The sequence below is a fragment of the Crocodylus siamensis genome, chromosome 12, assembly GCF_052110815.1.
Source record: "Crocodylus siamensis isolate JL-2025a chromosome 12, ASM5211081v1, whole genome shotgun sequence".
Taxonomy (NCBI): domain Eukaryota; kingdom Metazoa; phylum Chordata; order Crocodylia; family Crocodylidae; genus Crocodylus; species Crocodylus siamensis.
In genome coordinates this window covers 18726287-18747646 of record NC_143406.1, presented here as the reverse complement: position 1 = coordinate 18747646, position 21360 = coordinate 18726287, and the positions used below count along the sequence as shown (strand labels likewise).

Genomic DNA, 21360 nt, shown 5'->3' with positions numbered 1-21360 from the left:
GCGGCCTCACCAAGGCCGAGTACAAGGGGAGAATGACGTCCCAGGATTTGCTCGAGAAGCATCTATGGATGCATGCCAGCATTTTGGTCGCTTTACTAGCCGCAGCATCGCATTGCAGGCTCATGTTCATCTTGTGGTCAATGATGACCCCCAAGTCTCTTTCTTCTGTAGTGCTAACCAACGTAGCACTGCCGAGCCTATAAGGGTGCTGCAGGTTTTTCCTCCCAAGGTGGAGAACCTTGCATTTTTCGGTGTTAAACACCATGAGGTTCTCGTCTGCCCATTTGCTGAGCTTGTCCAGGTCAGCCTGGATCACCCGCCTATCTTCTGGCATGGATGCTTTGCCCCAAAGTTTGGTGTCATCGGCGAACTTGGCCAGTCCACTCTTAACTCCAATGTCCACATCATTAATGAAGATGTTGAACAGTATGGGTCCCAGGACAGAGCCTTGAGGGACCCCACTGGTTACAGGGCACCATGATGAGTGACTGCCATCAATCACAACCCTCTGGGTCCGACCACGAAGCCAATTTCCCAGCCAGCGGATCGTGGTGGAGCCAAGGCCACAACTGGGCAGTTTGGCCAAGAGGTGATCATGGGATACCAGATCAAAAGCTTTTTTGAAGGCAAGATATATGACATCAATCTCTTCTCCCTTGTCCAGGTGATAGGTCACCTGGTCATAGAAGGAAATGAGATTGGTCAAACAAGACCTACCCGCAACAAACCCGTGGTAGCTATCCCTTAGGATGTTAGCCTGGGCCAGTCCCTCAAGGATGGCCTCCTTAATAAACTTTTCTAAGATCTTCCCCAGGATAGAAGTCAGGCTGACGGGCCTGTAGTTAGCCAGATCCACTCTCCTCCCTTTCTTGAAGATCGGCACCACATTGGCCTTCTTCCAGTCTTCGGGCACTACACCAGAGCGCCAGGAGTTTTCAAAGATCCGTGCCAGGGGCTGGGCTATGACGCTCGCCAGCTCCTTGAGTACCCTGGGGTGCAGGTTGTCAGGGCCAGCTGACTTGAAGGTATCCAGCTTCTCAAGGTGTTCCTTCACGAGGTCAGCATTGATGGAGGGTAGGGGATTCCCCTCACCCAGATTTCCCTGTCCCATAGCAGGCATGGGCATCCCGTGTGACTGATGAAAGACTGACGCAAAGTACCTATTTAATAGGTTGGCTTTTTCCTGGGCGTCAGTTGTCAGTTGCCCCATCTGGTTTAGCAGGAGTCCAACATTGCCCTTGCTTTTCCTCTGGCTCCCCACATACCTGAAAAAGAACTTTTTGTTGTCCTTGATGCCTGAAGCTAGTTGGAGTTCAGTTGCAGCCTGGGAGCCTGCTCCACTGACTGCACGCACTGGTTGGAGTAGTAGCCCTGGGAGCAGGCTCCTGCCAGGCCCTGCCGGGCTCGGGAGGGTCTCCTATGTTATTTTTGCTTTCCCAGCAGCACTGACTAACCTAGTCTATGCCAATGACAGATGGTAGCTACATGCAACTCACTCTTAAAGAGTCTGTAGGCAAATATCCAGTGCTTGTTACAGAGTTGGCTAGTTTTATGGGGATACTCCTTTTCCACTCATCTGTGATCTAAAATAGTATTGTTGCCTTCTTTCTTGGGAAGGAGAGTTCTCCTTGGAGCATTACTGGCAGCAATTCCTCCTCTTATCTCTGAAAAAAATCAGAGTTACAAGGACTATAAATACTTAGAAAATCCCTGCGGGGATGGTATTTAGTCAGAGACTTGCAGGTACAGCCAAGTCTTCTCTTCAATAGAAACATACTAAACTTGGAGTTCTTTAGTAGGACAGACAGACAGAGACCACAGCTCCTCACTGAAGCTTCAATTCCAAAGTTCTGAAGGAAAAAACCATATGAGGAGTGGTATGCAACAAGTAGAAAAGGTGACTGCCTGTAAATCAGTCTCACTTCACCATGGATATTATGAACAATGCTTTGATTAAATCACTGACAAATCTCCTTTAGGACAGGGAAATCTGGAAACATCAGGAAATCAAACTGCAAAGGCTTTGAAGGAATGTGATTTATGTGAAAATGTGATGAAGTTAATGTGTTTGGCTACAGAATTTCATGGCATGCTCAGTTTTGGAATGAAATCTGATGCCGTCTTGGCAAAGCATCTATATTCCCTCAGTGTGGTTAGCTGTACACTCTTTGTTTTCCATCTCTGATAAGAATCTAAAGCTTTTATATTAGGTTGTGTTCCCAGGGCGTGCATCCATAAACAGAGATGTGTGCATGCATACACACTGAATAATTGTGCAGAATTTCACTCTTCCCTTCAGACATAAAAGAACCACGTGTTATTAGAGTTATGGCTAGTTTGTTGCAGTTTTCAAATTATTTTCTGATGTATTGCAGATTTGATGGCTGATGCTTCCCCCCTCCTGTTAAATATCAAGGTTCTCGCCAGTTGTCAACCACATGTTGAATTCCCATGTAATTTAATCAGTCCTTGGGGTAATGTGGCATTCTGTTTAGTGTGATTGGGCTTTCCACCATCTCTGATCAAATGGTGAGACAAAAGGAGAAAAAAGGGAGCAAGTGCTACAGGGGGAAGACAGATAAAAATACATAAGAGGGAGGAATATGCCTGAATCAGCAGCAGCTATCTGATGGGCACCAATTGCCAATCTGGGCACTGCTGAGTCAGATAATCAGTAACATAGCTGCTGAGCTCATCCTCTTGTTCTTACAGTTTCACATTATGAAAAATTTCTCCTTGTTTTTGGAAAGTCACTTCTATGCATATTGGGACCCCTGGGACCAGCATAAGTTGTAATCTTCCCATGTGATGGCTGCTTCAGCGCACAGTGGAGCAGGCTTATATTTTGGGTTAGGCATCTCACACCACTTGACAGTGTAAATGTCTGAAAAGAGGCAGTGCCATACAACAGTACCTGGGACTCCTGCAGATTGCATCTTTCCATACTAGGAAGTCTCAGAATGTATGTAAGCAGTGCCTGTAATGAACAGTGCAGCCTGGGCAACCTGGGGAAGGTTAGATTGCATGTCACAAGGGTGTACCATGCCAGCTGTATAAATAGTTGTGGGCGAAATATGGCCTGTGGGCTGAATACATCCCACTGAGGGATTTTGTCCAGCCTACAGTGGGCCCCTTTGTCCTGCCTGGCCCAGGTGTGAGAGGTAGCCTGGGCCATGGTGTGTGCAGCCAGTCCTGCCACCCTTGGCATGCAGTGGGGCTGGGGCAGCACAGCAGCCAGACTCCATTTCCCAGTAACCCCTACAGAAGAGGCTCCTTCTGGCACTGGACCCAGCCCTGCTACCCAGGCACCCCGGCCTGTCCGCCCTACACTCACCACAGGAGGGTGGGACCTGAGTGGGTAGGGTGCTTGGCTGGGTGGCTGGATTGGAGTGGCATCTGGGAATGAGATGGGGCTGGCAAGACCCTGGGATCTTCAGGCGCTGAGAGTGTGGGGCCAGGGCTCAGGCTGGAGCCGGGACAGAGCTGTGATCCACTCCTGCATGACTCTCTCCACAGAACTGGTGGCCGTCACAGGGGTATGAAGGCAGTGGATCACAGCTCTGCCTCAGGCCCCAACTCCGTGCCGTCATTGCCCACTCAGCACTCATGCACAAACACATGGCAAACAAATGGCTACATGAGCAGACCACAGTGACAAAGGCCTGGCTTTAGCTTCACCACAGAACTTCTGGCAAGTTTTAGTTCAATAAGAACTCCTGGACAAGTGCTCCCAGTACTCACGCCACATCAGCCACCCCGACACCCCACAGGCCCATGTGAAGCACTCAGAGCTCCAAGTGCACTTGGCTGGACTGCTCCCTCGCTTCAGCCAGTAACAGTATGGACAGCAGTAAACTGGCAGTGAAACTAAAACTAATGTGATCCTCACTTGTTAGGGTGATAAATTAGAAAATATATGAGCCCATTTTGAGGAGCTGGCCCATCTCAATGCCAGAAAACATCTCTTACCACCAAACTGCCATTGTCCTTGTTAAAAACATGTCAGACTGCTTTATGCCACTTCCCTTTCAAGTGCAACCACTTCAGAGAAATCCCAGGGATGCTGAGGGCACCAAGAAGCTGTCCGTCTGCAAGCCAATATTCCCAGTACTCCCAATATTGACTCTGCAAACCAACTAAGCAAACCAACCAAGTGACCTGTCCCTAGACTTCAGAGGCCTGAACTAGTTACTAGAGGTGCACTGATACATAGGTCCGATATCAGATCAGCACCAGTATAAAGAAAATTGACTGTACCAGAAATTGGCCTGATGTGGCTGATGATGTGGCCAATAAAACGCCTGTGCACATGCACAGCCACAGCGCAGCACGTAGGCGACAAGGAACACAGACTGGCAGCTTGGAGAGCCACGCAGCTGGTAAGTCTGTTGTGGTGGACGGGGAAGGGGGAGGGAAGGGGCGTGCAAGGGGCAGATCAAGGCCCCAGCAGTGCATGAGGGAGTGGGGGCTGGGGCAGGTGCTGCCTTGCCAGGGCAGGGAGGGTACAGGATGGAGCCGCAGCTGATCTGGGGGACACGGGGGGAGGAGGGGCTGGCTCCCACCACTGTGCGTACCCTGAGAAGGCCTGGGGAGTAGCGGGGCATGTGCCCCCGGATCTGCATTGTGGGGCAGGATGCCATTGCGGGCTCTTTCCGACTGAGGGGGCTGGGCTGAGCTGTTCCTGAGGCAGAGTTGGGGGAGGGTTGGGGGGGACTACAGGTGAATTTTTGAGGTGTCTGCAGCCCTGCCCCTCTCTGCCCCGCTCCCAGCACCGCTGCCCGCCCTGAGCACAGTCAGTGGGAGCCAGCTCCCCTCTCCCTGCACCTCTCAGACGAGCCACAGCTCTATCCACACCCCAGCCTGTCCCGGCTGGGTAGCACTTGACCCAGCCCCACTCCCTCCCTCACCATGAGGTTCTTGATCTGCCCCCACACTCTCCTTCCCTCTCCTCTCTCCTCTCCCCTCCCACCACAACAGACTTACCAGCTTTGCAGCTCTCAATGCTGTATTAGAAATCAGATCAGTATCAGCCAATATGCCTCCTTAAAAGTAGGCTATCAGTATTGGCTCCAAAAATCTCTGTTGGTGCACCCCTACTAGTACTAATACTCACCCCCAAGCAGTCATTTCTAGTAAGAAGGAGGGAGAAATTGAAGAATTCAAGAATGGGTTTTGCAAGGATAAAGTTAGTTCCAGACCAGATTGACTGATGGAGGCAAGCAAGAGGTCACAGTATGACTTTATTACTGGTGTCACTGTGCTGCAGTCAATACCATCACATTGCCAAGACATCTAACTTTGTCAGTGTTCAGAACAGAAGACTTGGGTGGGGGTTTCTTTTGTTTTAATAGCACTTTGCTGCTATACAGAAAAATGCTTCTGTGTGTAGTACCTTGCTGATAAAATTTAAGCTCAATTCCATAAAAGTCATTTGCATGCAAAGCAACCCACCTTAGTTTTATTAAACATGTCCAAGTAGTGCTTAGGGAGTGATACCTGAAAGTTGGGTGTCCTACAAAGGTTCAGGGGCATTGACCAGGTGCCCTAACATGACAGCACAGAAGCAAAGTACCAAGTGCATTTTATAGCCAAATGTACAAAGACAGTATATGGAACAGGGGCTTTTGGGAGGGTCTGGCTGGCCCTCGCATGCTATGTTGATGAGTTCTCAGAGAACCTGCAGATAAAGTCTGCTGAAGGTCAGGACATGTACTTGGAGTGTCTGCCAATCATTCTTTGGGTCCCAAACTTGTGGTACCAACTGTCCCTGCAAACAAGAGGGTTGGGCCAGGCCTCAGGGTAGCTGAACATAAAATGAGCTGCACCTGTCCTCTGTCCCATCAGGTGCACAGCATGTTTGCTGTGTAGGTGTGCCCAGACCAAACACACCCTGTCTCTGCTTCCACTGCTTCTAGGGGTTGCACAGGAACCTGCAGCAGCCCAGCTCCCTTCTGCTCAGGATGGCTGGAAATTGCTAAGTACTCACACATCGGTTTGAGCTGTCCAATGAGTTCCTCTTTTGTCCATTTTGCCCACTCCTTCTTGTCTGTGTTTATTGAACACAGGATTGGGCCACACGGTTTTCCACAGTCCTCGATGGCAGGTACATTCAGGTAGTGCACCAGTACGATGTCAGGGTTCTACAGGAAGAACAAGCACAAGCGTTACATATACATGGGGTCACTTTGCCTGTCTCCCCTCCAAGAGTGAAACAGCTCTAGTTTAACTCTATTGTCTTGTCCAAAATTCAGTCACAGAAAAAACCATGAGCAGTTCCCATTTCATTCAGGAATTTCCTGAGAGCACAGTCATTCTACAACAGAAACTGCAAAGACAAGCCATAAGATAGAATTCTGCGCACACAGCAGCCTCCCTTCTGAGTCCCTGTCGCTTGCAGTCTCCCTATTCTCTTTGTCTGCTGGTACAAATCCTTTTCAAGCCACTCCAGTATTAATAATTGCAAAGACTTCTCCAAACACCAGACACAACTGCCACAGAATTTGCTTTGGTGTAAGAGGCACATAAAACAGTTGCATTCATCAGTTTTGGTCTACGTAACAGCATTCTGAATGTAACTAAAAACATCAATAGCAGCCAAACTTTCAATAAGTGCCAAAAAAGGGAGGGGAATATCAAGGAAACTGATAATATTAGACAGTGCACCTGAGCATAGCTCCTTTACAGACAAGCCTGTAATTTCTTGCCTTTTGAAGAAACTTGCAGCCTTGTGATGAAAACATGAAGCTGCAGAAACCTGGAATCAGAATACAGCCACTTTGCAGAGCTTCAGGGCTTTTTGAACCATGGCAGGGTACCCACTCCTGTGGGTTTTAATGCTCCATTCCATTTTCCCAGTGCACTTCCCTGGGAATCCAGAGAAAGAAAGGAAATACAGCCCTACTTTGACGCACTGCAGTGCTGTCCCACTGACAGACTTTTCAACTAGGAGCTTAACAGAAAGTTTACTACAGTGTGTGTAGATGAATCATCTTAACAACACCACCATCACCACAAACAACCCAGCTAGTTTTCCCACAGCATCCCAGGGAGACTGTACAATAGATAATAACAAGATTGAAAACTTGATTTCTTTCCCTAAAGTCATTTACTCGTAAGTTCACAAACTTTAATGACTGCTTTGGAATTATTTATAAAAATAAATAAGATAATGGTGTAATTAAAGCTCTTAATGTTTCATTTATGCATTCAGAGCCCAGCTCCAAGGGGGAGGAGCAGCACAAGCTGCCACTTGTCTGCAAAGGTTGTGCTAATCTTGGGAGTCCTTTCCTAACAAGAACAAAACAGCAAACAATGCACAGATGATTTCCTGGTGAACCTGCCTTAGCAGTGCCTTAAATGGTGAGGAAATTTGTCTCTCTTTGGTGGAAAGAGCCTCCAGGCTAGGGCCAGAAAACCGCCCCCTCCAGCCCCAACGGCATCAGAGAGCTGATTGATGGCTGCCCTGCATGGACTAGGAGTGCGGGGAGCACCTTCCTCTCCTCCAGCACTCCAGGACAGAACCCAGCTCTAATGAGAGCTGCTTGCGCTCCCCGAGCATAGATGTGTGCTGGGGGAGGGAATGAGGATAGGCTGCTGGCAGTACCACACACCACAAAGAGGAGATGGGAAACCATCCCAAAATGGGAACGTTCTTACTTCCACAAGCCTAAGAAGGGCCATGCTGGGAACCAGGGGGCATGGTGCCCCTGCACACAGTGCCAGTATCCTTCCAGCACTGAAAAACACAACAATGAATTTCTGCCAGCAAGCTTCCTTCCCTACCAAGGCTCTCCTTAGAACCCGGGGAGCTAGGTCCTATCCTGGCTGTCTACAGAAAGAGCGCTCATTCAAGTCAGGAAGAAATGAGTAGAGATTCTATTTTAATAAAATTAATGGGAAGTGATTAAAAGTGGAGGGTTTTCAGTAGCAATTTTGCCTGCATCCAGACTCTGGGATTAGCTCTGGAAGCCTATCACAAAACACAGTCATGCTCATTCTGGTGCTGTAGGGAGACGAAAGGAAAGCTCAATGCAAACTTGTCAGCAAACTACTACAGCATGATACTGAAAACTTCTGAAGGCAAAGAGCATCCTCAGTGCTTTGTGGCTTCACCCTAGTCTTGTTATAACATACATTATTTACATGGTTCAAAACTAATACTGCTCTGAAACTAATGAATTAAAAAACCCCCCAACAACTCATGCTGAACACTCAATCGGCTTTTAGGATCTGATAGCATTTCATCCCCACCTGGAAGGTCTTTTTCGTTAAAGTATTCAGCACTGCAGTCTTTCCCCAGGACTTGTGCAATGAAGACCTAAGGACTTGCGCTTCCTGGTGTATGTTCTCTCTGTCTTCAGTGATGTAGAAGCCACAGAAATTTACATTAAAACATCACATCTGATACCTTTCCACATTGCAATAGGGTTAGGTCCCTTCCCAGTTATGACTACAATCCCATATCAGCCATGTGAAAAATAGAGCTATATCTATAGGACTTCCAGTTTGCAGGAATTAAAAACCTATTTTACCCATCAGTATTAATGTGGATTAAAGCCCAACATTAAGAACAATGCAAAGTCTGATGTTTGTATTTGCTGATTTATTTTGGACTGGTCTGGGTTTGCAGTCCAGCAGCACAGCTCACTCAGGGTGTCTGGCAAACAAACCAGACAGTTATGCTAGTTCCAGTATGAGCAGATGGAGTTACTCAGTCACAGAGAGGTGATCAAGGAAAGCTTTAAGATATTACTACTCTCATGGATGATTCAGAAAAGATTCTGGTGCTAAAAATGACTAGCTATATCCCCAAACGGACTTCATTAGCTAATTTCACCTAAGTTATTTACGTGATGAAGTTATAAAGGCCACTATGCTTGGGGAGCTTTTCCCCAAGCAACTTTGATACTCAGGGAAATCTGAGATAGAGAACATAGACACTCTGCCAAAGGCAAGAGACATGGGATCTTGGGTTTCGACAAGACCTGTATTTCTCCTCCTACTGTGGAGATTACCCCAGTGCTGTGTATCACAGCAAGAGGAAATAACAGGACTAGAGGGAAAAAGGGAACCTGCATTTAAAATGGCCTATAATTAACTTGAGGAACTCATTGACACAACAAGTCAATAATTTCACCAAAATCAAAAAGAGGATAAGACAAATACATGTAGGACAGGTCCACCTTTGAGTAACGAATGCGGTGGTAGAGCTGAAACTTCCGATGTAGAACTCCCTGGGCACATCTACACAAGAGACATATACTGCATAATTGACTAATTAGCTCCACAGTAAAATGTCATAGTCTATGCAAGCAGTGCTATTAGTAAACTAACTCCTCCACAAGATAGTACTGTCAGATATAAGTAAGCGGAGTACTTCACTCACCTGCAACACTCATGTAGATGGGGACCAGGCTACAGTGCTATAGTGTGGGGGCTGCCTAGAGGCTAGCTCCACACTAACATCCTCATGCCCCAATCAAGCCCCTCCACAGCACATTGAGCTGGGGGGGAGCAGCCCTGGGCTGGCAGGCTGACCCCTCGAGCCCTCTACCAGCTGGCTCAGTGTGCTGTGGTTCCAGGCGCACATGAAGATGCTGCTTCCAGGAGCAATAAACTCCAGTGCAAACTGTGCCAGAGTTTATTCAGCTGCCTTACTATCACATATGTAGATGTGCCTCCTAGGTCTCTGAATACTAGAAGCTGTACGGGAAGAGGGGGAGGGGACAGAGAAGTCTGAAAACACCTTGCATTAATGCTCTTCCCCTCTGTGCCTGTATTAGCCTAGGATACTGGGATAGAACCAATGGTCTGACCCAGTGCAGCACTTCTTATGTTATTAAACATAAATGTTAGCTCTTCAGTTAGCACACATGGCAAATAAAATATGCATAAGAAGTGAAAGACAAATGGGTTTGTCTCTAAAATCTAATTTTGAAACCGCCCTCCTGCTTCCCAAATAGGCAAGTCCTCAGTAATCCACTGCTGAATTGCCATTAGGATTTATCTGGCAAAGATGATGAGAGAAAGTCTGTCTAGGAAACTATTTCTTACAACTGGCCCAGCCGAGAATTCTTAGTTCTTTAATGCAACCTAGTTATAGAACAGATGCATATGAAGCTACAATCACTAAACTAATGAACAGTAGTGCATACCTTGTTATGGGTATTCAAAATTATTCTGTTGGGTAGAAAAATGTATTTCTGCATATCACTATTCTAAACAGAACACTGTCATCCAGAAACTGAAAATAACCCTGCTTTAAAAGTGTTGAGACCACTCAGGGCATTCTGGGAAGGAGGTCTTTGTTTAGATCCGGTGCTATATTTTAGTACAACAAATTCAGCTCCATGCTTGCACAGGTACATGAAGGCTTATCAGTCAGAAATAGAAACCTCTCTCTATTACTCATCATTTATTTCAATAAAGAGATCTCCATCCAGCCTGATCAGACTTCCAGCTGGCCAGCTATCAGCCACAAAAGCTCACTGTCCCAGAATCTGCTGTATTACAAAATTTAAAATGCTGAAAACGTCATTCCAGTTTTAAAGTATGTTTGTGTAATTTAAGATGCTTGCTTTCAACCTTAGTAATAGATAAGAAATCTGTGAGTACCTCATATGGTTTCCTCCCATGCCATTAACTGCCTACACGTCTCAGATAAATTTCTCCTGTCATCGCTGTCTAACCACATGGTTAGCTTAATCTTGATTTCTGAGTCTTCTCTGGTTTTGCTTTCTTGTTCTTAACCCCTCTTTCCTATCGTTATTATATTTGCACCAGTTCTAGTACAGACACTTGAAACAAGCCCAAATTAATTTCTTGGCATATTGCAGAGACAGCAAATGATGGCACTTCCTGTCCAATAAGATTGAGACTGATGATATTAGAGTAATTCATAAAGCTTGCTAGGAATTTATTGTGGAAGAAAAACAGCACCTAAGTTCCAGTGATGGTAGATGTTGCGTTTTGATTTTTTATTTTGAAATTACTTTTCATTTTGAGGGATTTTGTTTGTAATGATAACATAATTTAAAAGTTGCAACCAAAATTAAATGTAGAATCAAAAGGAAGCAGATTGACTTTGTTAAAGTAAATCTTGTCAGCCAAAACCAAATGGATTCTTTTCCCCAGAATTTGTTTCATGTACATTTCCAACATTTTTTATTTTCATTTTAGTCTGGAAATGAAACCAAACAGTGAATACAGGATGGAGTGCTTGTGGGTGCTGCAGCAGGTGAGGTCAGCTTGTGCACTTAAGCTTGTGCACCAAAGGCCTTGAGCTAGTTAGGAGAGGGGTGGACAGGCAAGCAAGTTGTATACACAATATGAATTGTACATAATATCATCATAATTTATTATTAGCATTCTACAAAATGTTTAGTAATGCTAACTTTGATAGAAACAATTCATGTTAAGATGTTAAATGCAGCATCCACTGGCAGTTGCAGCTGACATTCTCTGTCTTCATGGTGTGAACACTTGTCCATACACTGAGATTGCACATTCTGCATCCACTGTATTGGTTGGAAAGGTAAGGCAGCATTTTGCTAAATTGTAGAGATGTGAAAACCAATCAGAAGCGGACTCCCAAAACACAGTCACAGTCAAAGGCATCTGGGACTCTTTAACAAAGTTCATGGAAGCAGCACATTGCTTTTCATGCTCTTGTCATGCCTCGTCCATTCAGGGATTGATTTCAGTAGCCGAGGGTCAAAACTCAGAAAAGGCACCTGACTGGGGTAAAAAAATGCAAACAGCATTAAAAAGGAGGCAGACAGTTGTTTAAACTGCAGTGGTAGTGACTGATTCAACTGTGCAGCTATTGCCTGGAATAGTTCTTGTCTCTGCTGGTTTTCACGCTGACAGTTGTTGTGATGCTGTATCTTTAACCTAACTTATCGAATCCGTCAGCTTGTTCTGTGCTTGGTGGATCAAAGCCTGCCAACTTCACACCACAGTAGAAGCTCCATGAACCAGATCACATTTTCAGCCTTGATCTTCTATGTCGCCCTGCCTTAAGAGATCACGCAGTTTAAGCATGCACTGTCTGCTGGGTGTGATTTCAAGCTCCTCACGTGCAAAACTGCTAGTAGTACTTCAGGGATGTAGGTTGTAGCCATGTTGATCTAAGGACATAGACAGACAAGGTTCTTTGGGTAAATCCGATATCTTTTACTGAGTTGGTTTAATAAAAGATATTGGATTTACCCAAAGAACCGTGTCTTCCTAGTTCATATTCTTTGCATGGTAATGAACTGTATTAAACCACAAATTCCATCTTGTAAGCACAGGTTCAGGTGGAAGTGACATGGTTTCATGTAGATCCCTGCTTTGATTGGTGACAGATTCCCTGTATTGAAGATTATGGCCTGGATGATGTTTGAATGCTTTTTTAAAAGAGAAAACCAGGCTATCTACATCAAGAAAATGTGTGCACCAGACACCACTTGCTAAAGAAAGTATGTATGCTCATGAATATGTGACATGAATTGCATTGGGCATCATTTCATGGAGCACATCAGAAAAAGCTTTGCACACATACGTTACATTATCAGACAGAAATGTTGAAATCTTGTTAAATTCTAAGCTGTAGTTTACAACAACCTTCACTACAGCTTGTGCCACAGTAGAAAAATTGGCAGAAGCATGGTGAACTGGCTCTGTTTGAAAAACAGGCAAATTTCAGTCTGTCCAGTTCCCAGATACAAATAAAATGTGCAGAACATAGTTATCGTGGGCATCTGTTGCTTCATCTGCTACCATTGAGATTGATTAATATTCTGCCAATGCAGATTTTGTGGACTGAACATGCGAAGCAATTACTCCTGGTAGATAATATTGACAAAGCTTGTTCGCACATGGGAAACTGCCAGCATTTGGCATGTGTTTGTTCATGTAGTCCCTTAATTTGGGGTTATGAATTTTTTCCAGAGGAATGTTGGTGGCGGGGAATGGCGGGGAATGCCTCTGCTAGCATGAATGTAGCCTCTCTTCTTACCCAACTGCTTTCAGTGGTTCTTTTAAAGATTGAGGACATAGTTGCTTGTTTCTTGCTCTGACCTTCAGCCTCTCCAGCAGCCTTTTGTTTTATATGTAATTTGGTCTTTAAATACCGAACAATGCTGTTTTTCCTGGACATATCCAGAGTCATGTTCCATGATGAACAAAACAATTTAATCATCATCTGCATGTAAAGTTCCTACAAGGAACTGCCTTACAAAATCCTGAACTAAAATGTATTAGGCTTTCTTGGATTTCTTTTCATTCATTATCTTCAGACTGCAGCACTGCATCTTGCTTCTTAAAAGATGGCACCCAAACCCCTTCTGTTTTCCTGACTGGTGCCTTCACTGAGTCTGTCACTAGCTCAGCATCTCAGTAGCCCTCTCAAACCATGTGCTCTATGGCTGCAGGGATTGCCATGCTTTCTTTGTATTAAGCTTTTATTTTTGTGGGGGGGTGATTCCACACAAAATTGTGGGAATCACCATTTTTTGCAGTGATTCCAGAAACCACCATTTTTCATGGTTTCCCCAAAACTCCGATACAAGTAATTCCCTAGGCATTTGGGATTTTGTCAAAAGCCTTGCTGAAGTCCATGTGCATCATATCCACAACGGTACTTTCATCCACCCAAGTTGTTACTTTATCAAACAAAGAGATCAAGTTTGTTTGACATGATTTCTTAGTAAATCCATATTGGGTGCCTGTAATCAGCCTTTTCATCTCCAGATAGTTGCAAATGGCCTTCCTCAGGATATGCTCTAGTAACTTCCCAGGTACTGAGGTGAGACTAATCAGCCCGTGGTTCCCAAGTCCTCCTTCTTGCCTTTTTAATGAGAAACACTATGTTGGCCCTTTTCCAGTCCTTTGGTGCCTCTCCCATTTCCCATGACTTCATGAGTATCATTGCCAAAGGCTCCTGTGTCTCCTCTGGCAGTTCCTTCTGTACCCTGGGAGGAATTTCATCAGGCCTTGCTGACTAGAATTCATTCAACCCATCAAAAGCTCTCTGTCTATTTTGTTATCTCATCCCTCAGATTGTCCCCTTCCTTATCTACATAATCTTTATTGGGTGTCTGGCTGTAGCATATTTTTTCTCTGAAGACTGGGGTAAAGTAGCTGTTGAGTAGCTTCCTCTGGCTAGTTAACAGAGGAACCACAGTTTCCTTGGTCTTTTTTTTCCAGCCAACACACTTATAGACATACTTGTTGTCTTTAACCTCAGTCACCAGGTGCAGCTCATTCTTTATCTTTGCCTTCCTGATTTTGTCCTTGCTGGTTCATACAAGGAAGCATACATCCTCATATGCTTCCTTGGTGACTTGCCCATTTTCCCATTGCCTGTATGCTTTTGTATTTGAAGCATCCTAGAAGTTCTTTGTGCAGCCACATTGGTCTCCTGCTATTCTTCCTGTGCTTCCATCATGTTGGAACAGTTTCTTATTCGATCTCTAATACTGTGCCTTTTAGAAGCTCTGAGCCCTCCTAAGTGCCTTTACCCTTCACCGTATCTTCCCATGGCACCATGCCTATTAACTCCTTGGCTTGGATGAACTTCATTTTTTTTTAATCTAGCATCCCAGTTCTGCCAATCTCATGCTTTCCCCAGCTCAGGATCTGGAATTCTCTCATCTTGTGATCGCTACTTTCCAAGTTGTTTATTGCCTTCACATCCTCCACCAGTTTGTCTCTATTGGTCAGGGCAAGATCCAAGATAGATTATTCCCTGGTTGTATCCTTCACATTTTGGAACAGAAAGTTGTCCTCCACACAAGTTAGGAACCAGCTCAACATTTTATGTTGGCTGCACTGTTCTTCCAGCAGATGTCCAGAAAATTGAAATCTCCCATCAGTACCATCCCATAGCTTTTGGATAGATTTGTCACTTCCTTGAAGAGTGCCTCATCCACTTCTTCTTCCTGATTTGGTGGTCTATAATAACTTCCAAGAATTATATCAATGTTGCATCTTTCACCTTTTATCTTCACCCAGATGCATTATGCGTTGGACCAAGTGTATATGTTTTTGACATACATGGCAACACCACCACCTTTTCTCCCAACCCTGTTCCTCTGAAACAAAGTGTGACCCTCAAGGTTGACATTCTAGTTCTAAGAGCTGCCTCACCAGGTCTCCCAGATACTTCAGTTTCACCTTGGTTTGCTCCCTGACCTCTGATTCTTGGTTAACCTTCCAGCTCGGTGTTTCAACTTCAGTTTAACCTTGGCGTCCTCCCTGACCTCAGATCCCTGATTAGTCCTCTAGTTCTGTTTCAGACTCTGGGCTTTGGTCTCTGCTCCTCGGTTTGGAACTCAGGTGGCCTTCGGTTGCTCCCAACCCATGGTTCATCCATGCAACTCTGCCAGTACCCACTCCTGGCTCCACCCACTAGGCATGACACCCTTATGTACCATGCCAGGTGCAAGGCTCAGGATTCATATATGTTGGGTGATATGGCCAGGAGTGAGTCATGCACAATTAGTTTTGCACAACACACAGTTGTTTCTCTGTGAAATTTGCCCCAGCAACGTCAAGCACCAGGAAAAGCATCAAGCACCAGGAAAAAGTCAGACACACCACAAAGTGAGAGGGGTCCATCAGGGTGCAGGGAAGATGTGGTAAGGACATCCCCTAGAGACACCACTGCGGTGTGCAGCATACCAGGGTCAATAACTCTCAGGAAGTGTGCAAAAGACAAGAGGTGGGTAAGTCAGAATAAGGGGCCTGCCAGAGCCATTTCCAGAATGACATGTCAGCCTAAGGCAGAAATACCTTAGGGGAGCCCTGGAACTGCTGACCAAGCTTAGATAGGATGCAAACATGCACCAGAATTTCTGGGGTCAAAATTAAACCCCATGATTCAGCTAAGTTCTCTCATCAGAGCTCTTCCCTGGAGAGGGACAGCAAAGAGGGTCTGTTTACCAATGAATCATTGACTCAACTTATGATGCCCTGAGTAGTATTCTAATTCCAACCAGCTGCTGACTCCAGGATTTACAGTTATTATGAACATTTGGGGAATTTATATCATAAACCACTTGATGGCAACTTTATGCATTTTCTTATCAGTGAAAAGTTTTACTGGTTTTTCCTAGGCATTTATTACCTATTAAGATCTGCTTTGTCAACTGTATGTGATAGTGGTAACACCTCTGATAGGTTCATGACCACCACAACAACATAACTAGACTAACCTGCCATTTAGACCAGGTGACAAATGGGCTGGGAGATGAGTGCCACTGGACAAGGCAAACAGTAGATGCAAATGTGTCCTGGGGGGACATCTCTTTTTGCTAATGTGCGAGGAATTTAATTTGTGCTGCCACTGAAGATTAATCACCAACATGTGCACATGAACATGTTCTTGGCAGTTCTGCTCTTGGCAGCTCTGAGTTTACACCAGTGTAACTCTGTTACTTCCCCCTGTCTGTGTGTGATCAGGCAAGAAGTCTCATAGATTTATACGTTCATAGATCCATAGATGCTAGGGTCAGAAGGGACCTCAACAGATCATTGAGTCCAACCCCCTACCTAGGCAGGACAGAGTGCTGGGGTCAGATGACTCCAGCCAGATATCTATCCAGCCTTCTCTTAAAGACTTCCAGGGTAGGGGAGAGCACCACCTCCCTTGGAAGCCCATTCCAAGTTTTGGCCACCCTTACCACGAAGAAGTTTTTCCTGATATCTAGCCTAAATCTGCTCTCTGTCAGTTTGTGACCATTGTGCCAAGAGGCGCCCTGGTGAAGAGAGTATCTCTGATCCCTTGCTGCATCCCCCTAATGAATTTGTAGGCAACAACAAGATCACCTCTCAGCCTTCTCTTGTGAAGGCTGAAGAGGTCCAGGTCCCTCAGTCTCTCCTCATAGGGCTTGTCCTGTAAGCACCTGACCATACGAGTGGCTCTCCTCTGGACCCTCTCGAGTCTATCAACATCCTTCTGGAAGTATGGTGCCCAAAACTGGATGCAGTACTCCAACTGTGCTCTGACCAATGCTGCATAGAGGGGAAGTATCACCTCCTTGGTTCTATTTACCACTCAGTCTTGTTTCCGTCTCTCTCTGTTTTTTTCCTGATTCCTGATCCCTGGCTTGATTAAGTGTTTGGACTTTGCCTTGTAGACCACCCTTCAGACTTGGTAACCTGGTGTTGATTTTTCTGGATCCTGACACGCGGCTTGATGAATTGCTCAGACTTTGCCCTTTGGCTTGCCCCTCAGCCATGGTTTTCTGGGTCCTGACCCTATCCTGTGTACTGGACTCTGCCCCTGGATTTCCCTCCAGGCCTGGTAACTTGGCTCCTGAATTTGGACTCAGCTCCTGGCCCCTGCCTTCCCTCAGTGGCCTAACCATTAGGCAAGTTTATTTACACTTCACTCCCTAACACTTATTTCTTTCAAAGGGGTAAAAACAGAGAACCAGCCACTTTCCAAACTAAACTGTCTATATACATTTATAAAAGGCCACAAGATTTTTGCTTTCTTCAGTATGGAAAGGAGTGTACCAGTTTTGCAGCTCACTACCAGCAGCATCGTCCCTCTCAGGGGCACGGCAGAGACCCTGTCAGAACTGTGTGGCGATGCCTCAGGGGTGGCTCACACCTGCCCCACTACAAATCCTGATCCTAGTTGACACTGCATGTCAGCAAGAATGGCAGGATAACACAGGCTGCATCATGAACGGTATTTGCAAGAGAGCTGAAGAATGCAGTAATTTAGCATGATTTAAATTTTCATAATTATAAGAGGATTTGAGAAAATAAAATCGCTTTGAATAACAAAGCATTACAACTGCAGTGGGTGTTTCTCTGTGTGTATACCCTAAGGAGCAGGAGGTGGGGGAGAGTCATAGGCCAATGGCAGGTGACGTGACCCACCTAGCATCTGCTTAGCGTGGACCAATTTTAGGTGGAAACAAAGGCTGCCTATAGAGTGCCCATTGGCCTTCTAATTAGATTAGATTAATCAAGTCTGCTCTGGCTTCTAATTAGAACATTCCAGCATCGCCTCATCATCACGTGTATTAAGCTCCTCATGTTTCAAAATGGCCCTGGGGCATTTTAACTAAACCTCATCGAATGAAATGCAGGGGGGAGGGGAGATGAATGGGTGTGCTTAATCCACAGGACAGTAAACCCTTTTAATTAGAGACGTTTTCTGGGAACTGCTCTAATTAAAGTATCGTCCCCCTGCCCCCCCACCCTCTGAGCATGTGTATAGGCAGCCAAAGCACTTTGTTCACGTTGTGCCTGGATTATTCACCTGCTTCCTAAATGATGCCTGGTGATGCTTGCGTAGGCTCCAAGCTGGAATGATTCTCCCAGCTCAGCTTCCCACTAGATCAGAATTAATTCTTTAGACCAGAGGTTGTCAGCCAGGGGTACGTGTACCTCTAGGGGTACCTAGGAAGCCCCAGGTTGTACACATGAGGTGGCATGGGTGGAGTGCCACCACCCACCACCCTGTACTGTCACCTCACAGGAGCAGGGCTGGGGAGGGGCGAGGGCAGTGGCTCCTCTCTGTGGGTCACACAGGCACTACCCAGCTGGCTGGACACAGAGGGGGAGAGCTCTCATGCAGTTGCTGTTGCCACCACCACCCACCACCCCGCACTGTCTCTGCTTTGCATCTGGCTGTGCCACCCCACACCCACCCCACATCCAGCTGCCAGGGGTACACTTATTAAAAAAGGTTGAAAACTTCTGCTTTAGACAATCAAGGCTTGAGGGGAAAACAAGCAACCAAATAAAACCCAGCAGTGCTTTTAGTCTTCACCTGAAGCCTCCAAGTACCTTAAGGAAGAAAGCCAGACTAAAGCCACAGGGCAGAATGGCTTTCAACCAGTAGATAAGGAAGAAGAGGGAGTAACAAAAAGTTGACTGCAAGAGAGACTCTAGCTATCAGGCCTGTGCAAAGTGGAAAAAATTTGCTTTGGATTCAGCAATTCCACTCGGTGATTTGAATCACTGTCCTGATTCAATTCGGCCCATCCGAATCTGAAGATATTTAGTGCCAAATTTTATTTGGCTGTAGACTATACAGGCAGGCAGTGCTGGCGGGAGCAGCTGCAGGAGCAGCTGGACGAGCCCCGGCTTGAGCTGGCAGCCCTAAGAGAAGTTGTGGCTCATCCGGTTGTTCCCTCACCAGGGCAAAGGCAAGCAGTACTGGCAGCCCTGGGAGAGGCTGTGGGGGCTGCGGGGAATGATCAGGGAGCTGAGGGATCAAACCAGGAGCTGGGGGGAAGCCCCTGTTCATTCCCCCAGCTTCCCAATCATTCCCTGCAGCCCCTGCTGCTGCCAGCTCAATCTGCAGCTCATCCAGCTGCTCCCCCAGCTTCCCACCCGGGGTGAGGCAGGCAGTGCTGGCAGCCCTGGGAGAAGCTGCAGGGGCTGATCAGGGAGCCGGGGGAATTGAACAGGGGCTTCCCCCCAGCTCTCAGTTCAATTCCCCAGCTCCCAGTTTGATTCCCCCAGCTCCTCAATCATTCTCCCCAGCCCCTGTGGCTTCTCTTTGGGCTGCCAGCACTGCCTGCCTCACTGCAGCCGGAGGGAGAAGCCATGGGTGAATGACTGGGGAGCTGGGGGATCAAACCAGGAACTGGGGAAAAACCCCTGTTCGTTCCCCCAACACCTGATCATTCCCCCCAGCTCCTGGTTTGATTCTCCAGTTCCTGGTTCGATCTCCCAGCTCCCCCTTCATTCCCCTGGGGCTGCCAGCACTGCCTACCTCATCCTGGTGAGGGCGGCGGTGGGGAGCTGGACAAGCTGCAGCTTGAACCAGCAACCCCAGGAGAAGCTGCAGGAGCTAGGGGAACAAACAGGGGCTTCCCCCCAGCTCCCAGTTCAATTCCCCAGCTCCCGGATCATTCCCCCTAGCTCCCTAATTATACTCCACAGCCCCCACAGCTGCCAGCACTGCCTGCCTCACCCTGGCAGGGGGGTAGCCAGGGAGCAGCTGGATGAGCTACAGCTTCTCCCAGGGCTGCTGGCTCAAGCCAGGGCTTGTCTGGCTGCTCCCACTGGCAATGCCTAGTGCCCGCCTGTACAGTCTATGAATCTCTGAATCGCTCTGAATTGATTCAGAGGGTTCTGATTAGATTTGGAGAGATTAATGGTCTCCCGATTCGATTCAGATTTGGCTGCCGAATCAGGCCGAATCTCCTCCAAATCGAAGGAGGAAGCTTCGCACAGCTGTCCTAGCTATGTCACTGCAGCTTCGCTTACAAGCATGTTAGGCAGGAAGTCAAGAACATAAAGTCCTTAGTTCAAGCATGAAAAAGAAGGGGAAATCGGCAGGCCACCAACTGCCAGGGAGAACTGAAGTGTGGAACAATGAAGTAGCTGATCCCAACAATGTAACCTGCATTATGCCCAGCAGTAGGAACAGCTTTATTGCTGCCACCAAAAACCAAATGTCAAGTTGCAGTCATTTGCAGTGTTTAGCCTCAAAGATGTGGCTGGGGTTTTTCCTTCTGGAGAACCTTTTCAGAATCTCCGGTTGAGTAATCAGAGGCTTTGAAGTCCAAGTCATCCCCAGCACTCTTTCCTGAAGTGCTGAGTGATTGGCAGAGGAAACTCCCTCCCTTGTAACTCACTTCCATTAAGTGAGCTTCAAATTAAATCCTATCAGTTCTCAAACATGACTTCCCACCAGCAAGGTATTTTCTCCTCTTGTTTTTTTATTTCTGTGGTTTCCACTGCCATGTCCTGACTTTCACTGAAGGAAGCAGGGCTGTGACAAGATGGAGTCTGACAAAGACCAGAATCATCATCTGTGAACAAGCCCAGTGCCAGAGAGATGTGAAGCCTCTCTCTCAGCTAGGTGAAGTGCTGCTTTTCTGGGGAAGGAGGACATCCCCAGCTTGTCTTCCCTTCAACAGGAAGGAGAGGATTTCTGACAGGTTCACTAATTGCAAAACATCAAGAAACAGTTCACCTGAAGGGATCTAAGATTCAGTGCCTGGGCAGAGGCCACTCACTCAGTGGCACGACAGGGAAATGCTATGCTAAACCAGCGTCCAGCTACCAGTGTTGAATTTAAAAGGCTCTAGAAATCTGTATGTGGTGCAGTACATTAAACAATCTCAATGCACAGAGTGCCAGCAGTTCTGTGCAGCCTGCCACATACTGAAGTCACAGCCAATGCTACTTTCCATGTGCAAGTCACCAGTCTGCCTGGCATGCTGGGTCCTGGAAGCCCCTGCCTTGGCTTTTTGAAGTAAGCAGGAAGCCAACACAAGAAGTCATGAACACTGCATGCCCTGGAGGCTGGGAGGGCATGGTGACTGCCCGCAGGTGGCGGTGGTGGTGGCAGCAGTGGTGCTGTGGTGGTGGTGAGCAAGGAGCTCCCGCAGGTGGCTG

General features: G+C 46.6%; 1 protein-coding gene across 1 annotated transcript in view; it reads right to left on the bottom strand.

Annotated features, from left to right (window-relative positions):
• CAMTA1 (calmodulin binding transcription activator 1) overlaps positions 1-21360 on the bottom strand; it is a 1278205-nt gene that overhangs the window by 156237 nt on the left and 1100608 nt on the right. The window contains exon 6 of the mRNA XM_090023968.1: positions 5987-6140. Within this exon, the coding sequence (XP_089880094.1) occupies positions 5987-6140 (154 nt within the window). The remainder of the gene's footprint in view (positions 1-5986; positions 6141-21360) is intronic.